At 47.3% G+C, this 14,291-nt stretch overlaps 1 protein-coding gene across 1 annotated transcript; it reads left to right on the top strand.

Moving 5' to 3' along the window:
- Positions 4,812-12,588, top strand: KRT2 (keratin 2). The gene is given in 9 exon segments (NM_001098583.1): positions 4,812-5,431; positions 6,706-6,920; positions 7,272-7,332; positions 7,995-8,090; positions 8,975-9,139; positions 9,429-9,554; positions 10,286-10,506; positions 11,907-11,941; positions 12,039-12,588. Coding segments are annotated over 9 exon segments (1,920 nt in total). The 5' UTR covers positions 4,812-4,822; the 3' UTR covers positions 12,431-12,588.

The raw sequence follows: 14,291 nt of genomic DNA, 5'->3' as shown, positions 1-14,291 counted from the left end.
GAGGAAAAATTTGGAGGTAAATTCCGTGTTACTCTTAAATGTTTCAACAGTAAAAAATATATTAATACTTATATAAATAGAGAACTAAAGCAAAGGTTGCAAGGCAATATGGATGTTGATTTACTGTTCTGGTGGGTACGATGTAGGCTTGACAATTCCTCAAAATAAAGTGTTGGGAAAAAAGAAAAGTTTGGAAAACTGATTTTTTTTTATGTGAAAAAAAGCTGTCCAGAGAGTTTTGAACAGTTATCGTCTTCTTTTTCTTGATAAAAATTCCTGTAGCAAGAATAACATCTAGAGCCAAGCCCTCTGGCCATTCCTTTCAAAATGAGGCATCCCAGTGCCCACAATTCTGAAGGTATCTTGAAGAACCTTGTTGCTTAGACTGAAGAGCAGGAGTCTCCTGAATTTGGTTGTTTATAGTTCTGTTTCTTTCATGCTTTTCTCTTTCTCTTTCTAATTTATTTTTTAGGGGCAGGGTGTTTTTCCTGCCTCCTCCAACCATTATCCCCAGGCAACCCAATGCAGGAAGGCTTGAAAGAGATAAAAGAGAGGGAAAGCTTTAAATGATGAGAAAGGGAGAGATGGGGGCTGAGGGTGGGAGGAATGGTGTGTGCTGAAAGCATCTAATGAAACCCCCAGGGGACGCCTGGCACAGGTCGCTGCTGAGGAAATGGCAAGTGCCCAGGTAGAGGTGCTCCAGGTGAACTGTAGCTGCGATTGGCAGCAGTGCAATAAAGGATTAGTAGGAAGGCTCCCCAGGAATGAAGAGTTACGTAAGAAGGAGGGAGATTTAATCAGGGGAAAACTGGGGAAATTTCTGAACTGCAGGGAAGCAGCGAGTGGTATAATTATGATGACTCTATTTTTCTGAAATCTCCAGGTTGGGATGGAATAGCTGATGACTGTCTTGTCCTTCCATTATTGTGGTGACTACATGGGTAACGAGCAAGAGTAAGAACACGGGTGCCAGAGCAGGGGGAGAACTTGGTCTGGGCAACGGCTAGGCTGGAGCCAGGGCTGGCCCTTGGAATGACATGAATTTTTCATGAAGACCCTTTTTTGGCTCTTTCTGGGTGAATGATGATGTGTTGCAGGTGAGAACACACAGGCACACGTCAGAGTGATATGGGTAACTAGATGGCATATTAGCCCCCCAGGCGCATGGCCAGTGAGTTGTAGGCAGCCGTGACAGGAGCTGAGTTCACTCAGCTGTGGGTTGATCCCATGGAAAACAAAGTTGGAATGTATAACTTCCCATTGTCTGGTCAGATAGCTGGGAACTGGAAAATTTTCAATTAGAGGACTGTATGGGACATTGTGAAGCCACAGCAGTGGGGAAGGAAGTGATATTCTTCCTTGGGGAAGTCCAGGGATGCAGCTCATTGCCACACAAGGACCGTGATGGGGCCATAGGTGAGAGACACAGGAGGCTAAGGAGGATGGTGCAGGGGAGATTAATTCCCACTGGGAGAATCTTGCTTTACCATCCACACCAAGTTCCCGTTGGCTAAACAATTCACACCCTCTTTGCTTAACACTGGGGTTTGCTTTTCTGCTTCACTGGCCAAGGGATGTGCTTTTCCTTTCTGGTCTCACCCGCAGCATATGGATGTTCCCTGTTAAGGGATCGAATCCAGGCCACATCTGTGGCAACACCAGATCCTTAACCCAATGGACCAGGCTGGGAACTCCAAGGGAGCTTTCGCAAAACTAAAGGGAGAATCATTTAGGGGTCTGGGCTTGCTGGAAGCCTGTTGAAAGGAGAATTAAAGAGCAGGAGGAAGGATTTTATCCCACAGAATCCCTGTTATGTTCTCAGAGACAGCAAAGCTTAAAACCCTTTTCACCAACAGGTCAATGTCCTTGTGGGACATTAGGTGTCTAGGAGGAATGTTCCCATTTTATAGATAAGGAAATTGAGGGCCCAGTGGAAGTCAGACACAAAATCACAGCCAGCATCAAGAGTCTTTACTCCCATTTCACTCTCTTAAAGAATGCAGAACATGTTATCTAGAAGTGCACATCTTAGGTTATGTAAAAGGTAAAATAAAAAAATATGGAAATAATATATGTTATATAATATCCAGTTTGCTCTAATTCTACCCTCTACATCTCAAGAGACGAGGAGGATGCTTCCTCTTCAAACTCGACTTTCAAAACGTGGCAAATGGGTGTAGAGAGGGAAGGTGCCCAGCAGTGAGGATGGGAGGGAGAGTTGGTGTGAAAGCAGAGTTACAGAGCAGTAAAACATGCAGACTGTGTGTCTGGCACAAGCCTGGGGTGTGGTGGATGCTCAGCAAATGTTTATTCCTTTCCTCCATGGAGGGATTAAGACCCGCCTCCCACAAACTGGCATGGCTTGGGCACAGTCATGGTGGACAATCAGGGCATCGTTCAGATACCCACAGATAACATTTGACATCAGATTGAGGCTCACTCTAAAGCTTTTTGCTTTATGATTTATTTGCATGGTTATGATTATAGAAGCCTGATTGGGGAAAAAAATCGAGGAGACATATGCATTTGCTTCCTTCAGCATTCTCTTATTGCCAATCAAATATCCTGAATCGCTAGCTCCTGTTTTTCTCCCTCATCCCCATCTTGCGGTTGACACAGAATGGGGGAGGGTGTGTGAGATGGTCAATAGCGTGTGTTGAGTTTCGGCTATTAACTAGGAGCTGAGCTTAGCACATGTGTTTATCTTGTTCTGTTTTTACAACAGCCACATCCTTCTTTTTTTTTTCTTTTTAAAATTAAATTTATTTTTAAATTATGGTATAGTTGATTTACAGTGTTGAGTCCATTTCTGCTGTACAGCATAGTGACCCAGTCATATATATATATATATTTTTTTTTTCTCACATCCTTCTTTTTACTCACTTTTATAGATGAGGAAACAAAGACTCAAAGAGGATTATGAATTATCCAAGGTTGTTTAAAGTACAAGGAAACTGGGACTTAAGCTCAAAGCTTATTTTATTTTATTTTAACATTCTTTTATGATAACTCTGTCCTAGGATTTGAGATATCCTGGTTCTGTGACTTGTGATATCTGGATGGAGGGTGTGGTCATAGCCTTCAGAAGGGAGAAGAAGATGCCAATGGTGAAAGGAAAAGGAGATATCTTTGCTTCACCCCAAACAATTAGAAGACCTAACATTTGTATTGTGTGTCATGGTTTTTAAAACATTGTGTTTGAACTTCACATTTTATAGGTAAGAATATAGAGCCTCAGAGTTTATTATTTATTAAATATATTTGATTTCCAATGTTGTGCCAATTTCTGCTGTACAGCAAACTGACCCAGTCACACACACACACACACACACACACACACACACACACGTACACACACACACACACATATATATGTATATTCTTTTTCTCATGTTATCTTCCATCATGTTCTATCACAAGAGATTGGACATAGTTCCCTGTGCTATATAGTAGGACCTCATTGTTTATCCATTCTAAATGGAATAGTTTGCATCTACTAACCCCAAATTCAGAGCCTCAATGTTTAATTCAAAGTCATAGAGCCAGTAAATGGCAAAACTGGGACTCAAACTCAGGAGTCTGATGTTAAGTTCACTTCTACTACTGTGCACTGCCTCTCCCAGGTATTTGGCCACACAGACCAAGGGAAGACAGTGGCCGAGTTTAGGAATGGATGCTCTGTATACCTGGTGACTCAGTGCAGCTTCTGATGTTCATCCACCTCTGGCTGTCATTGAGGAGCCCAACTTTCTAATTGCTTTGCGTGCTCACTGGGCAATGCGTGATTACTGACTGGCCCAATGTACTCTAGGATCTTAGAGTTTTGATTGCAACCTTTTATTGGATACCTGGAGTAAGGCAGACCTAGGAACAGAGGAACTTTCCTTAAGCCCCTCATCAGCCTATGGGTTTTTAGGTAGAAAATCACAGCATTGATGGTTATAAAGACTTCTGGTTACAGGAAAGAAAATTCTCCTCTCCTCAGTGACTGGCTACTCTGCATATTCTTGACGTGGCATGGGAAGGAAAGAAGAGTCAGGACGTTTTGCAAGCTGACAATTCTATTGAAATATCCCAGGTCAGCTGCTTTCTGTGAGAGGATGTATATTTCCCCACATCACATTTGTGCTCTGCACGATCACTTGTTGAAACTTCCTTGTGGGGGGTGGGGGGATGTGCTTGTGCTGTGGGATGGAAATCCTATGAAATCAGATTGTTATGATCATTATACAACTACAGATGTAGTAAATTCATTTGAGTAATAAAAAAAAATGAAAAAAAATACAAAAAAAAAGAAACTTCCTTGTGCAGGAGGAAAAGCAAGGGGGAACTTCAAGGCTGGTACTGAGGGGCTCCAGCAGTCTCTAAACTTGTCATCTCTTTCATCAGCTGAGCTGGGTAGCAAGTCTCCACAGGCCCAAGTGGTAACTGGCCTTCCTTGGGTTGGTCCAGAGCAGAGAGCAGCATTCTATAGAAGGTCCCTTTTCAGATTGAGAAACCCACAGCCTGATCTCCTCTTCTGATGATTTTACAAAAATGGAATTGCATGACAGATGTCCAGATAAACAAAAGTTTGCAATCAAAGCAAATTCTGGGATGGAGCTGATTAGTAGATTTTTAATGGCTATTAGTTTGATAATCACACACCAGGAATAGCTTCCAGGCAGACCAAACCCATGCATAAATGGGCCCACACCCAGGCACACCAACACCTAGTGGCGGGTATAAAAGGGGACCCTGACAGTCTTCCAACAGCAGAATTGAGTCTCCTGCCTGAACTCTTCTCAGTGACCTTCACTTTTCCTCTCTGGGCAAAGGCATCATGAGTTGTCAGCTCTCCTGCAAATCTCGAGGAGGAGGAGGAGGAGGAGGAGGAAGATTCCGGGGCTTCAGCAGTGGCTCAGCTGTGGTCTCTGGAGGGAGCCGGGGATCAACCACCAGCTTCTCCTGCTTGAGCCGCCATGGCGGTGGTGGAAGGGGCTTTGGTGGAGGCGGCTTTGGCAGTCGGAGTCTTGTTGGCCTTGGAGGGACCAAGAGCATCTCCATTAGTGTGGCTGGAGGAGGTGGAAGCTTTGGCTCCGGTGGAGGATTTGGTAGCAGAGGAAGTGGCTTTGGAGGTGGCAGCGGCTTTGGAGGTGGCAGCGGCTTTGGAGGTGGCAGCGGCTTTGGAGGTGGTGGTTTTGGTGGAGGCGGCTTTGGTGGCGGCCGCTTTGGAGGTGGTGGTGCTTTAGGAGGTTTTGGAAATTTGGGGGGTCTTGGTGGCTTTGGGCCTGGAGGATACCCTGGGGGAGGCATCCATGAAGTGTCTGTCAATCAGAGCCTACTGCAGCCTCTCAACTTGAAAATTGACCCTGAGATACAGAATGTGAAGTCTCAGGAGCGGGAGCAGATCAAAACTCTCAACAACAAATTTGCCTGCTTCATCGACAAGGTGAGTCACGAGAAGCTGGCTCCCGCTGATGCTCAGGATGTCCTACTTCCAGGGCTAATTAAAAGGCAAATGATAGAGATTTATTTCCCGGGGGAGCCATAGGTGCGGTTATACTGGCCTGAGTAATTGGCAATATCCATATGGGACAGATACTGGCTTTGTGGGCTACTTCTTTCATCACAGGCTGCACTTAGGAATTATTTGTGCCTTTGGCTTTATTGTTTCAGCATAAACAAAAAATACTTATGGAAAAGTCTTAAGGTGATAGAAAACCTGATACAGACAAGAAATGAACTGACTAGTTCATGCCATTGTGACGGCAGGTTTTGGAAGGGGTTGGTAAGACATCTGAGATCATACTTCATTCCTTAGAAGTTATAACTCTATTAAATTCTGGGAAGCTTGGGAGTTCCCGTCATGGCTCAGTGGTTAACGAATCTGACTAGGAACCATGAGGTTGCAGGTTCGATCCCAGGCCACGCTCAGTGGGTTAAGGATCTGGCATTGCTGTGAGCTGTGGTGTAGGTCTCAGGTCACAGACATGGCTTGGTTCTGGCATTGCTGTGGCTGTGGCGTAGGCCAGCGGCTACACCTCCGATTAGACCCCTAGCCTGGGAACCTCCATATGCCGCGGGTGCGACCCTAGAAAAGACAAAAAGACAAAAAAATTAAAAATTCTGGGAAGCTGAGCCTGAAATATCTACTTGGGGATGAATGAAATTCTTGCCCTCAAGAGGGGTGTTCTCATTTTTGTGACCCATAAAGACTTTATTGATGTCACTTTGGAGTATGGTAGGCTTTTCTTCTATTTCAAGGCAGAAGAAATTGTCTAAGGAATTTACAAGGCTCTTAAAAAAACCAGACTGAGGAGCCCTGCCCTCCAGAGTTTCACACTCATCACCCTTAGGAGCAATGCCAGTGAATGTCTGTTTTTGGTTTTCCCTGAGAAAGTATGGGATTTTCTGAGAATTCAACTAGGACCAGGGAGGGAGATGGCCTCAGTCTTGGGAGAAGCTGCAAACAAAATAAAGGGTAGTGAAGTGGGGAAGAGTTCTCTGCGTGGAGAGTGCCAGACGTAATGTTAGGAGCCATCAGAACTTTCCAGGCATGGAGGCAGGAACGCAAAAGCTCTGCTGGCATGTTCTGACATCCAGCTGGTGAAGACAAAGCCGAGTAGTTTTCTCTGTCTCTCGAAGCAGGACCAGAGTTGACTCGAAACCTGCTGGTGGGAAGGACAATCCAGAGCTCATATGCTTTCTTTCTGGCCCCCGAAGGTGCGGTTCCTGGAACAGCAGAACCAGGTGCTGAAGACCAAATGGGAGCTGCTACAACAAATTGATGTCAGAACCTGTACCATCAACCTGGAGCCCCTCTTTCAGGAGTATATCTCCAGACTTCAGAATCAAGTGAACATGCTTTGTGCAGAAAAAACATCACAGGATACAGAGCTGAACAACCAGCAGGATCTTGTTGAGGAATTTAGGAAGAAGTAGGTGGTAGAGAAAACACTATGTGGCGATGAATGTTGACCTGAGCCATCCAATCATTGACTCAGAAAGCCACTCATCTCCCAATTGCATTTGTGGTGATAAAGGGGAGGTGCATCGGTATCTTTGCTGATTTTTTTCTCGTAAGATATTTAGAGCTTTAGAGATCATGCTTTTGACCTGTTTGAGGGTTAATTTATAGAAAACATCCTCACCTGGGCTATCATTGCTTAGATGTAGACAAAAATGTTTGATATTCACAGAGAATGGAGTATTTGGGTGATTCCATTAGGAAAAGGGAAAAGGAAACAAACGAGAACTAATTTAACAGCTGTGTCCCTGGGTCCCCACAGGTATGAGGATGAAATCAACAAGCGGACAGCTGCCGAGAATGATTTTGTGACACTTAAAAAGGTGAGAGAAATAAAGAAATAAAGGCGTCTCTGTAGTTCAAGCTTCTGGAGATGTTCTGTAAATTTGCTAGAACGTTTCCCATCAATAACCTACCCAACGCCTATATTGGATCATGAAAGATGCAAACACAGAAAGCACTTGATTCTAAAGGGCTGAGAAAGGAATGGGACTTCCTTAGAATACCTGCTTAAAGATACTTGGGTGGAGTGGACAAAGGCTTGAGCCAGAAGGCAAAAGTGTGGGTTCTCAGCCTGGTTCCTGCAGAGGCTTTGGTGTAAAATCCAGAGTAAGTCACAAGAGATGGGATAGACAGGCAGGAGAGGAGAGATGAGGATTGCTAAAAGCCACAGAGGCCATTATACTCCTTAGCGGAAACACATAACATCTCAAGCAAGAGGGAGAGAATGGTCAACAAACTTGGCCCATCAGAGCTCTGACTGTCTTGGGATAGTGTGAGCAGTGACGTGGGAATGGACTACCCAGCAGGGGTGCTCTGTGGACCCCAAATGTGGTCCTATGGGGACGTGGCTCATCTGAGGTGTCTAGGATTTTGGAGAGCAGCTAACAGGGACTGGGTGGAGGAGCAGCATTCATACAGGAAGTGCTGCAAAGTCTGGGGGGAGGGGCATGAGCGTCACCAGAGCCCTTGATTTTCCCTGCAGGATGTGGACAACGCCTACATAAATAAGGCAGATCTGCAGGCCAAAGTGGACGTACTGAGCCAGGAACTTGCGTTCCTGAAAATCCTCTTTGATGCGGTAAGGAGGCTGCTCTTGAATGGATCCTTGCTTCCCACTCTTCCCCCCAAAGGCCGTCCTTCCCCATTGGGGGAGAAAATGGTGTGGGTGGAGTTCATGGATGGCTGACTTCAACTTGCCATCATTACAGGCTACTGGAGGCCTCTATGGCATAGGTCTTGGAGGAGAGGAAATTTCTCTTCTGGTGTCACAGGAAGAAAAACTCCATCAGGACAACTTCCCCTCAGTATAGCTCATCTTAGGAAGAGACCCACTCTGTTCCCATCCCTATGTCCAAAGTACTTTGAGGTCAAAATGTAATATACTTTCTCCTTCTCTGCCCAAGTGCACACATATGACTTCTGCAACAGGAAGTCAATTTAAAGCATTTGCTGGGGGTTCCCTGCATGGCTCAGTGGTAACAAACCCGACTAGTATCCACGAGGATGTGGGTTCGATCCCTGGCCTCGCTCAGTGGGTTAAGGATCTGGCATTGCTGTGAGCTGTGGTGTAGGTCGCAGACATGACTTGGATCTGGTGTTGCTATGGCTGTGGCATAGGCTGGCAGCTGCAGCTCTAATTTGACCCCTAGCCTGGGAACGTCCATATGCTGTGGGTAGGGTCCTAAAAGAAAAAAAAAAAAGTATTTGCCATCTACTGGCCTCTTTCTTGGGGCACTTATCAAAATGGCATAAAGGATGAAGGCATTAAGAGGCTCAGAAATGCAGACCCTTGCCCGTAATTCTCAGCACAACTTGGCAGCGCCCCAGGAAAGGTGACCATATGGCTTTAAATCCCACCCAGCGCATGCTTAGTCTGAGAGTCTGTATTTCCCTAACACTGGGGAAGGGAATCCCTCCTTGGTGCCTCTGGCTGTGACCTCTGCCAGACCTCTTGTGTTGCAGGAGCTGTCCCAGATGCAACAGAATGTCACCGAAACCAATGTCATCCTGTCCATGGACAACAGCCGCAACCTGGACCTGAATGACATCATCTCTGAGGTCCAGAGCCAGTATGAAGAGATTGCCCATAGGAGCAAGGCTGAGGCGGAGGCTCTGTATCATAGCAAGGTGAGTACTGGTGGGCAGGGTGGCCAGAGTCCCTTCTAACAAGAACGTGTACAGTGAGGTTTTGTCCAGTGGAAATCAGGCATCATTCCCAAGAAAGAATGTCCACAGTGCCCCAAATGTCCCAGGTGAGACTGACACTGAGTCCTTTTAGGGGTGTGAGGTGGTCCCCCACCTCCCAAGAAGGCAGACGTGGCATCCAGCTTGGTTGACCCTGTCTGAACAGTATCAGACTTTCTTGGCTCATGCCAAGCATTCTCCCAGCTGCAACTGCCCCCTTCTTCCTGTACAGTATGAGGAGCTCCAGATCACAGCTGGGAAGCATGGAGACAGCCTGAAGGAGGTGAAAATGGAGATCTGTGAGCTGAACCGCATGATCCAGAGGCTACAAGCGGAGATCTCCCAAGTGCGGAAGCAGGTGTGTCTTGGCCCTGAGGATGGCTGCAGTTCCCCGGTCTGAGCGCAGCTCCACTGGGGTGGGAGGTATCGTCTAGAGGTGTGTGTGTGCGTGCGTGCGTGCGTGCGTGCGTGCGTGTGTGTGTGTGAGAGAGAGAGAGAGAGAGAGAGAGAGAGAGAGAAAGAGAGAGAAAGAGGAGAAACAGAGAAATTTGAATGTAGCCTATGTACATTCCAAATGCCTCAAGCTTAACATAGTTAAGATTTATAGCACTTTTTAGAGTGGTCTAAGAAACATGCTCAGGTAGGGATTAGTGCAGTGAAAGAATTGTGTTAACTTTTAGATTGCTTACATGGGTGAAATGGCACAATAACATATGAAACTGCCCTGGATCCTAGGCATAGCTTCCCATTTGTACTGGTTTGTACTCAGCCCAAGCCCTAAGCACCAGCCGGCTGTGTGATGCAGGGGTAGCGAGTGTTGCAGGGAGGTGGCCTGGCCCTGGGTTGTGAGGATCAAGAGTCATTACCGAGAAAGTGTAAGGGTCCAGGTGAAGGTGACTTGGGAAGACAGTGGCTCAGAGGCAGCAGCAAGTCTTAGCAAGCTGTTTACTTGCATTAACTCCCAGGGGACCCAGTGCTTCCAGGACCAGGGATTCTGGCTTCCTACATCCCACACATCCCTGCTCTGTCCCTCTCCCCCTCTGCCAGGCAGAGTCCACTGGCTATACCAACAGAAACCTTTTCTCCTAGTGTAAGAATGTGCAAGACTCCATAGCAGATGCTGAGCAGAGGGGAGAAAATGCCCTCAAAGATGCCCAAAACAAGCTGAAGGAGCTGGAGGAAGCTCTGCAGAAGGCCAAAGAGAACCTGGCCTGCCTGCTGCGTGACTACCAGGAGCTGATGAACGTCAAGCTGGCTTTGGATGTGGAGATTGCCACCTACCGCAAGCTGCTGGAGGGCGAGGAGTGCAGGTGAGGGGCCCCAAGGAGATAGAGGGTAACCTGTTCCACCCTTGCCTCCCCTGGAGCCAGGGCTGGGGATGAAGATAGGGACAGAGGGGAGGGACAGGGCCTTCTGATGGCTGAGAGCCACCATCACGGTGTTCCACAAGTAGAGATTCAGGGCTCAAAGCAACACTGTAGAGCTGCAGGCTTATCAGTATGGAATGACTAAACAGGCAGATTAAATTAAATTTATTTTATTTTATTTTATTTTATTTTATTTTATTTTATTTTTTGTCTTTTTAGGGCCGAACCGGAGGCATGTGGTGGTTCCCAGTGTAGGGGTCGAATCAGAGCTGCACCCGCTGGCCTATGCTACAGCCACAGCAACACCAGATCTGAGCTGTGTCTGCGAACTACACCAAAGTTCAGGGCAACACCAGATCCTTAACCCACTGAGTGAGGCCAGGGATCGAACTTGCATCCTTGTGGATACTAGCCAGATTCGTTTCCGCTGAGCCATGATGGGAACTCCAAGGCAGGTTAAATTTTAAATAAAATTAAGCAATAAGTTAGTCTTGGTCTTTTCTAAAGGAGGAAACAAATGCTGTGAACACAGACTAAACCTAGATAGAAACATTGGTCTCTGGGTATTCAGGGAGTGTGGCCTCTTCTCCCTCTGCCTGGTGATCCAGAACGGGGACGTCATGGGTTGGAAGGCGCTGCCTGGCTGGGGCACACACACCTGGAGCAGGTGCCAGGTCTAGCTCCGGGCAGGTTTTTGGAGTGACAAACTGGAGACTTGCTAACCTCTCAAAGGGAGCCTTCCCTTCCTCCATGGTCTGAAAACTTTGTCAGTGTCCTCAGCATCCGTGGTGATTACTCTGGCCGAAGCACCTAGAAAGGGAAAGCGACCTGGGCCACTGGCAATCTAGTATGACAGACAGGAAGCAGGCTGCTGCTGCTGGGAACCTGTCTGTGAGGCCGGCTTCCTCTCCCCAAGTTGCAAGAGGAAGCAGGGGGGGAGGGCAGGGTGAGAGGATGGTGTAGGGAGGCTGTATGGAGCCACAGGTCTCTCTGAATTGTACCTTTGCAGAGTAGCCTCATTTCAAAATTTCTGGCATAGCTTCGATTCTGCATATCAGACTCTCCAAGACGGAATTAAATTAAAAAAATGGGTTGCAGAGTCAGAAATGAATTTACTTTCAACCCATGTTATCAGAGCAAGAAGCTGAGATATACTGAGATGTGTGGAAACGGGGCCTGCCCCCAGATCTGTGATTTGGTGGCCAGGGAGAAAGTGGGCTGTGGGAGGCGCTGGTGGCTGATTTCCAGGCTAATCTGCATGTTTGTAGGTGGAAGCTGTAAAGCAATATGTGCATAGCCTCTAAGTGCTCTGCCAAGAGTTATTCTCCCTCTCTCTCTGACAGAATGTCTGGAGACCTCAGCAGCAACGTGACCGTGTGTAAGTTGGGGGTGTGGTCCAGTCCTGGGGGACAGGGCTTGGGTAGAGGTGGGTAAGGGAGGCCCCCAGGTAACACCAGCTCCCTCTCTCTCTGCAGCTGTGACAAGCAGCACCATTTCTTCCAACGTGGCATCCAGGGCTGGCTTTGGGGGCCATGGTTCTGGAGGTAAATGGTCCAGTTCTGGAGGAGGATACAGCTCTGGAAGCAGCAGTTACAGCTCTGGAGGCAGAGGATCCAGCTCCAGAGGTGGTGGTGGAGGGAGCTATGGCTCTGGAGGAAGCTTCAAAGGAGGCTCAGGCTCTGGAGGAGGCTATAGTTCTGGAGGTGGCTACAGTTCTGGAGGCGGCTCTAGAGGAGGCGCTGGTTTTGGAGGGGGAGGTGGCTCCAAGTCAGGTTCCGGCTCTGGAGGGGGAGGTTCTTGCTCTGAAAGGGGTGCTTCTGGCTCAGGAGAAGGTTGCGGTTCCAGCGTGACCTTCTCTTTTAGATAAAGATGGAGTCCCACCTTTGACTCTCTCACTCCAGAATGCAGAAGCCTGTCTCTATATATCTAATCGACAGCAAATCAAACCTTGTCATCCACCTCTGATGGCATTTTTTTTGGGAGAAGGGATGTCCACATACAGTTTTTGAAATATTTTCTCTCCAAACCAATTAGCTAGAGCCAGTGACCCCCTGTGCCCTGGGGGAAGAATCTGCCTTGTCTAGGTTTGTGCTTCCAGCCACGTCCCCCTCCCTCGGCCCTTCTTGCATTGCCCATTCGCTAGTCCTTTTCCCAAAGAGTATTCTGTCGAGGACCCCATTTCAAAGCCTGTGCCTTTCCCATGGCGGTGCCTCCAGGGAAACATGTTTCTTTGTATATAGCCCTCTTGCTGGCTCTGCATCAAAAGTGCTGTGGTCTTGGTGTTGGCCCAATAAACTTCATTTGCAATTCAAAGCATGTGATGTGTGTTTAATGTCAAGCCTTGGCAGAACCGGGTAGCCAGGAGCTGTTACTCATTGCTGTCTAACTTAAGATACCAGAGAATGGAGAGCTTTGGAAATTCTAAAAAGGAGGCTTCCTGGAGGAGGAACAGCGTGGCATGGAGAAGCCAAGGGTGTTTTCTTCTGGAAGTCTTTAAGAGTAGAGACCAGGAGGGGCTAGCTCTTGAGTCAAGGGATGGGTGTGGTACTTGGAAAGTATTTGCCAGACCTGGGGATTGTGACACTGTGAGGAGGTCAACTGGGGGATTTGTGGAAAATTCTCTTTCCCAGAAAGAGCTCCTCTTCTTAAGTGTTTTTCCATAGACGGCCCCTCGCTCCCCTCCCTTTCTGACAACAGCTCAGATCTGAGATGACTTCGTCTCAGGGTGAACCAGGGTGAGTCCCCTGAGTTCCCGTCCAGGCTGTCAGCAGCTCTGAGCTGCCCTGGAGGCCTCTTCCCTCCCCCTCACCACACTCAACCCTGTCAACTCCAATGAGAGTCCTTAGATACTTCGCCTCCTCCAGGAAGCCCTCCTGAATGGAAGGCTCATACTGCTTCTACTTGCTAGGATGTGGGGAAGGCCTTGCCCAGGATTTGGGAGACTTCAATGCTGATCTTCATTTTGAGGGGAATTGTGGAACACTGGACTAGTCTTTTCTCCTCCCAAGGCTTGATTTCTGCACCAGCTAAAGGAGATGGAATGAGAACATCTCTGCATATCCTTCCAGCTCTGATGGGAAGAGCCCTATCTGTGCTGCCAGGTTGGCCAGGCTCCTTTGTGAAGCCTCCCAGCAGAATGGAAGATCTGGGGCACAGGGAAAGAGGCTTAAAAGGCACTGTGTGTGGATGAGCGTGAGCACCTGAAGCTCTGTGTATTTCCATGCAATTTCATTTTAGCTCCGTGATGGTCTGTTGGACAGAGTGACTGTGGGCAAGGTACTACAACTACCTATTTGGGGCATGACAACACTCAGAACAGACTGCATCCTGCAGGGAGCTTGCAGTTCAGTTAGGGGACCAATGAGAAATTTACAAACAGCTATTAAGACAAGGCAGCCTGTAAATAAGATCACTTATATCTGAAATCTAATATACAGCACAAATGAAACTTTCCACAGAAAAGAAAATCATGGACTTGGAGAATAGGCTTGTGGTTGCCTAGGGGGAGGGGAAGGGGTTGGGATGGATTAGGAGCTTGGGGTTAATAGATACAAACTATTGCTTTTGGAATGGATTAGCAATGAGATCCTGCTGTGTAGCACTGAGAACAATGTCTAGTCACTTATGATGGAGCATGATAATGGGAGAAAAAAGAATGTATACATGTATGTGTAACAGGCTCACCATGCTGTACAGTAGAAAAAAATTGTATTGGGGAAATAAAAATA

Source organism: Sus scrofa, chromosome 5 (genome assembly GCF_000003025.6).
Source record: "Sus scrofa isolate TJ Tabasco breed Duroc chromosome 5, Sscrofa11.1, whole genome shotgun sequence".
Classification (NCBI taxonomy): domain Eukaryota; kingdom Metazoa; phylum Chordata; class Mammalia; order Artiodactyla; family Suidae; genus Sus; species Sus scrofa.
This window is presented reverse-complemented; position numbering and strand designations above follow the sequence as displayed.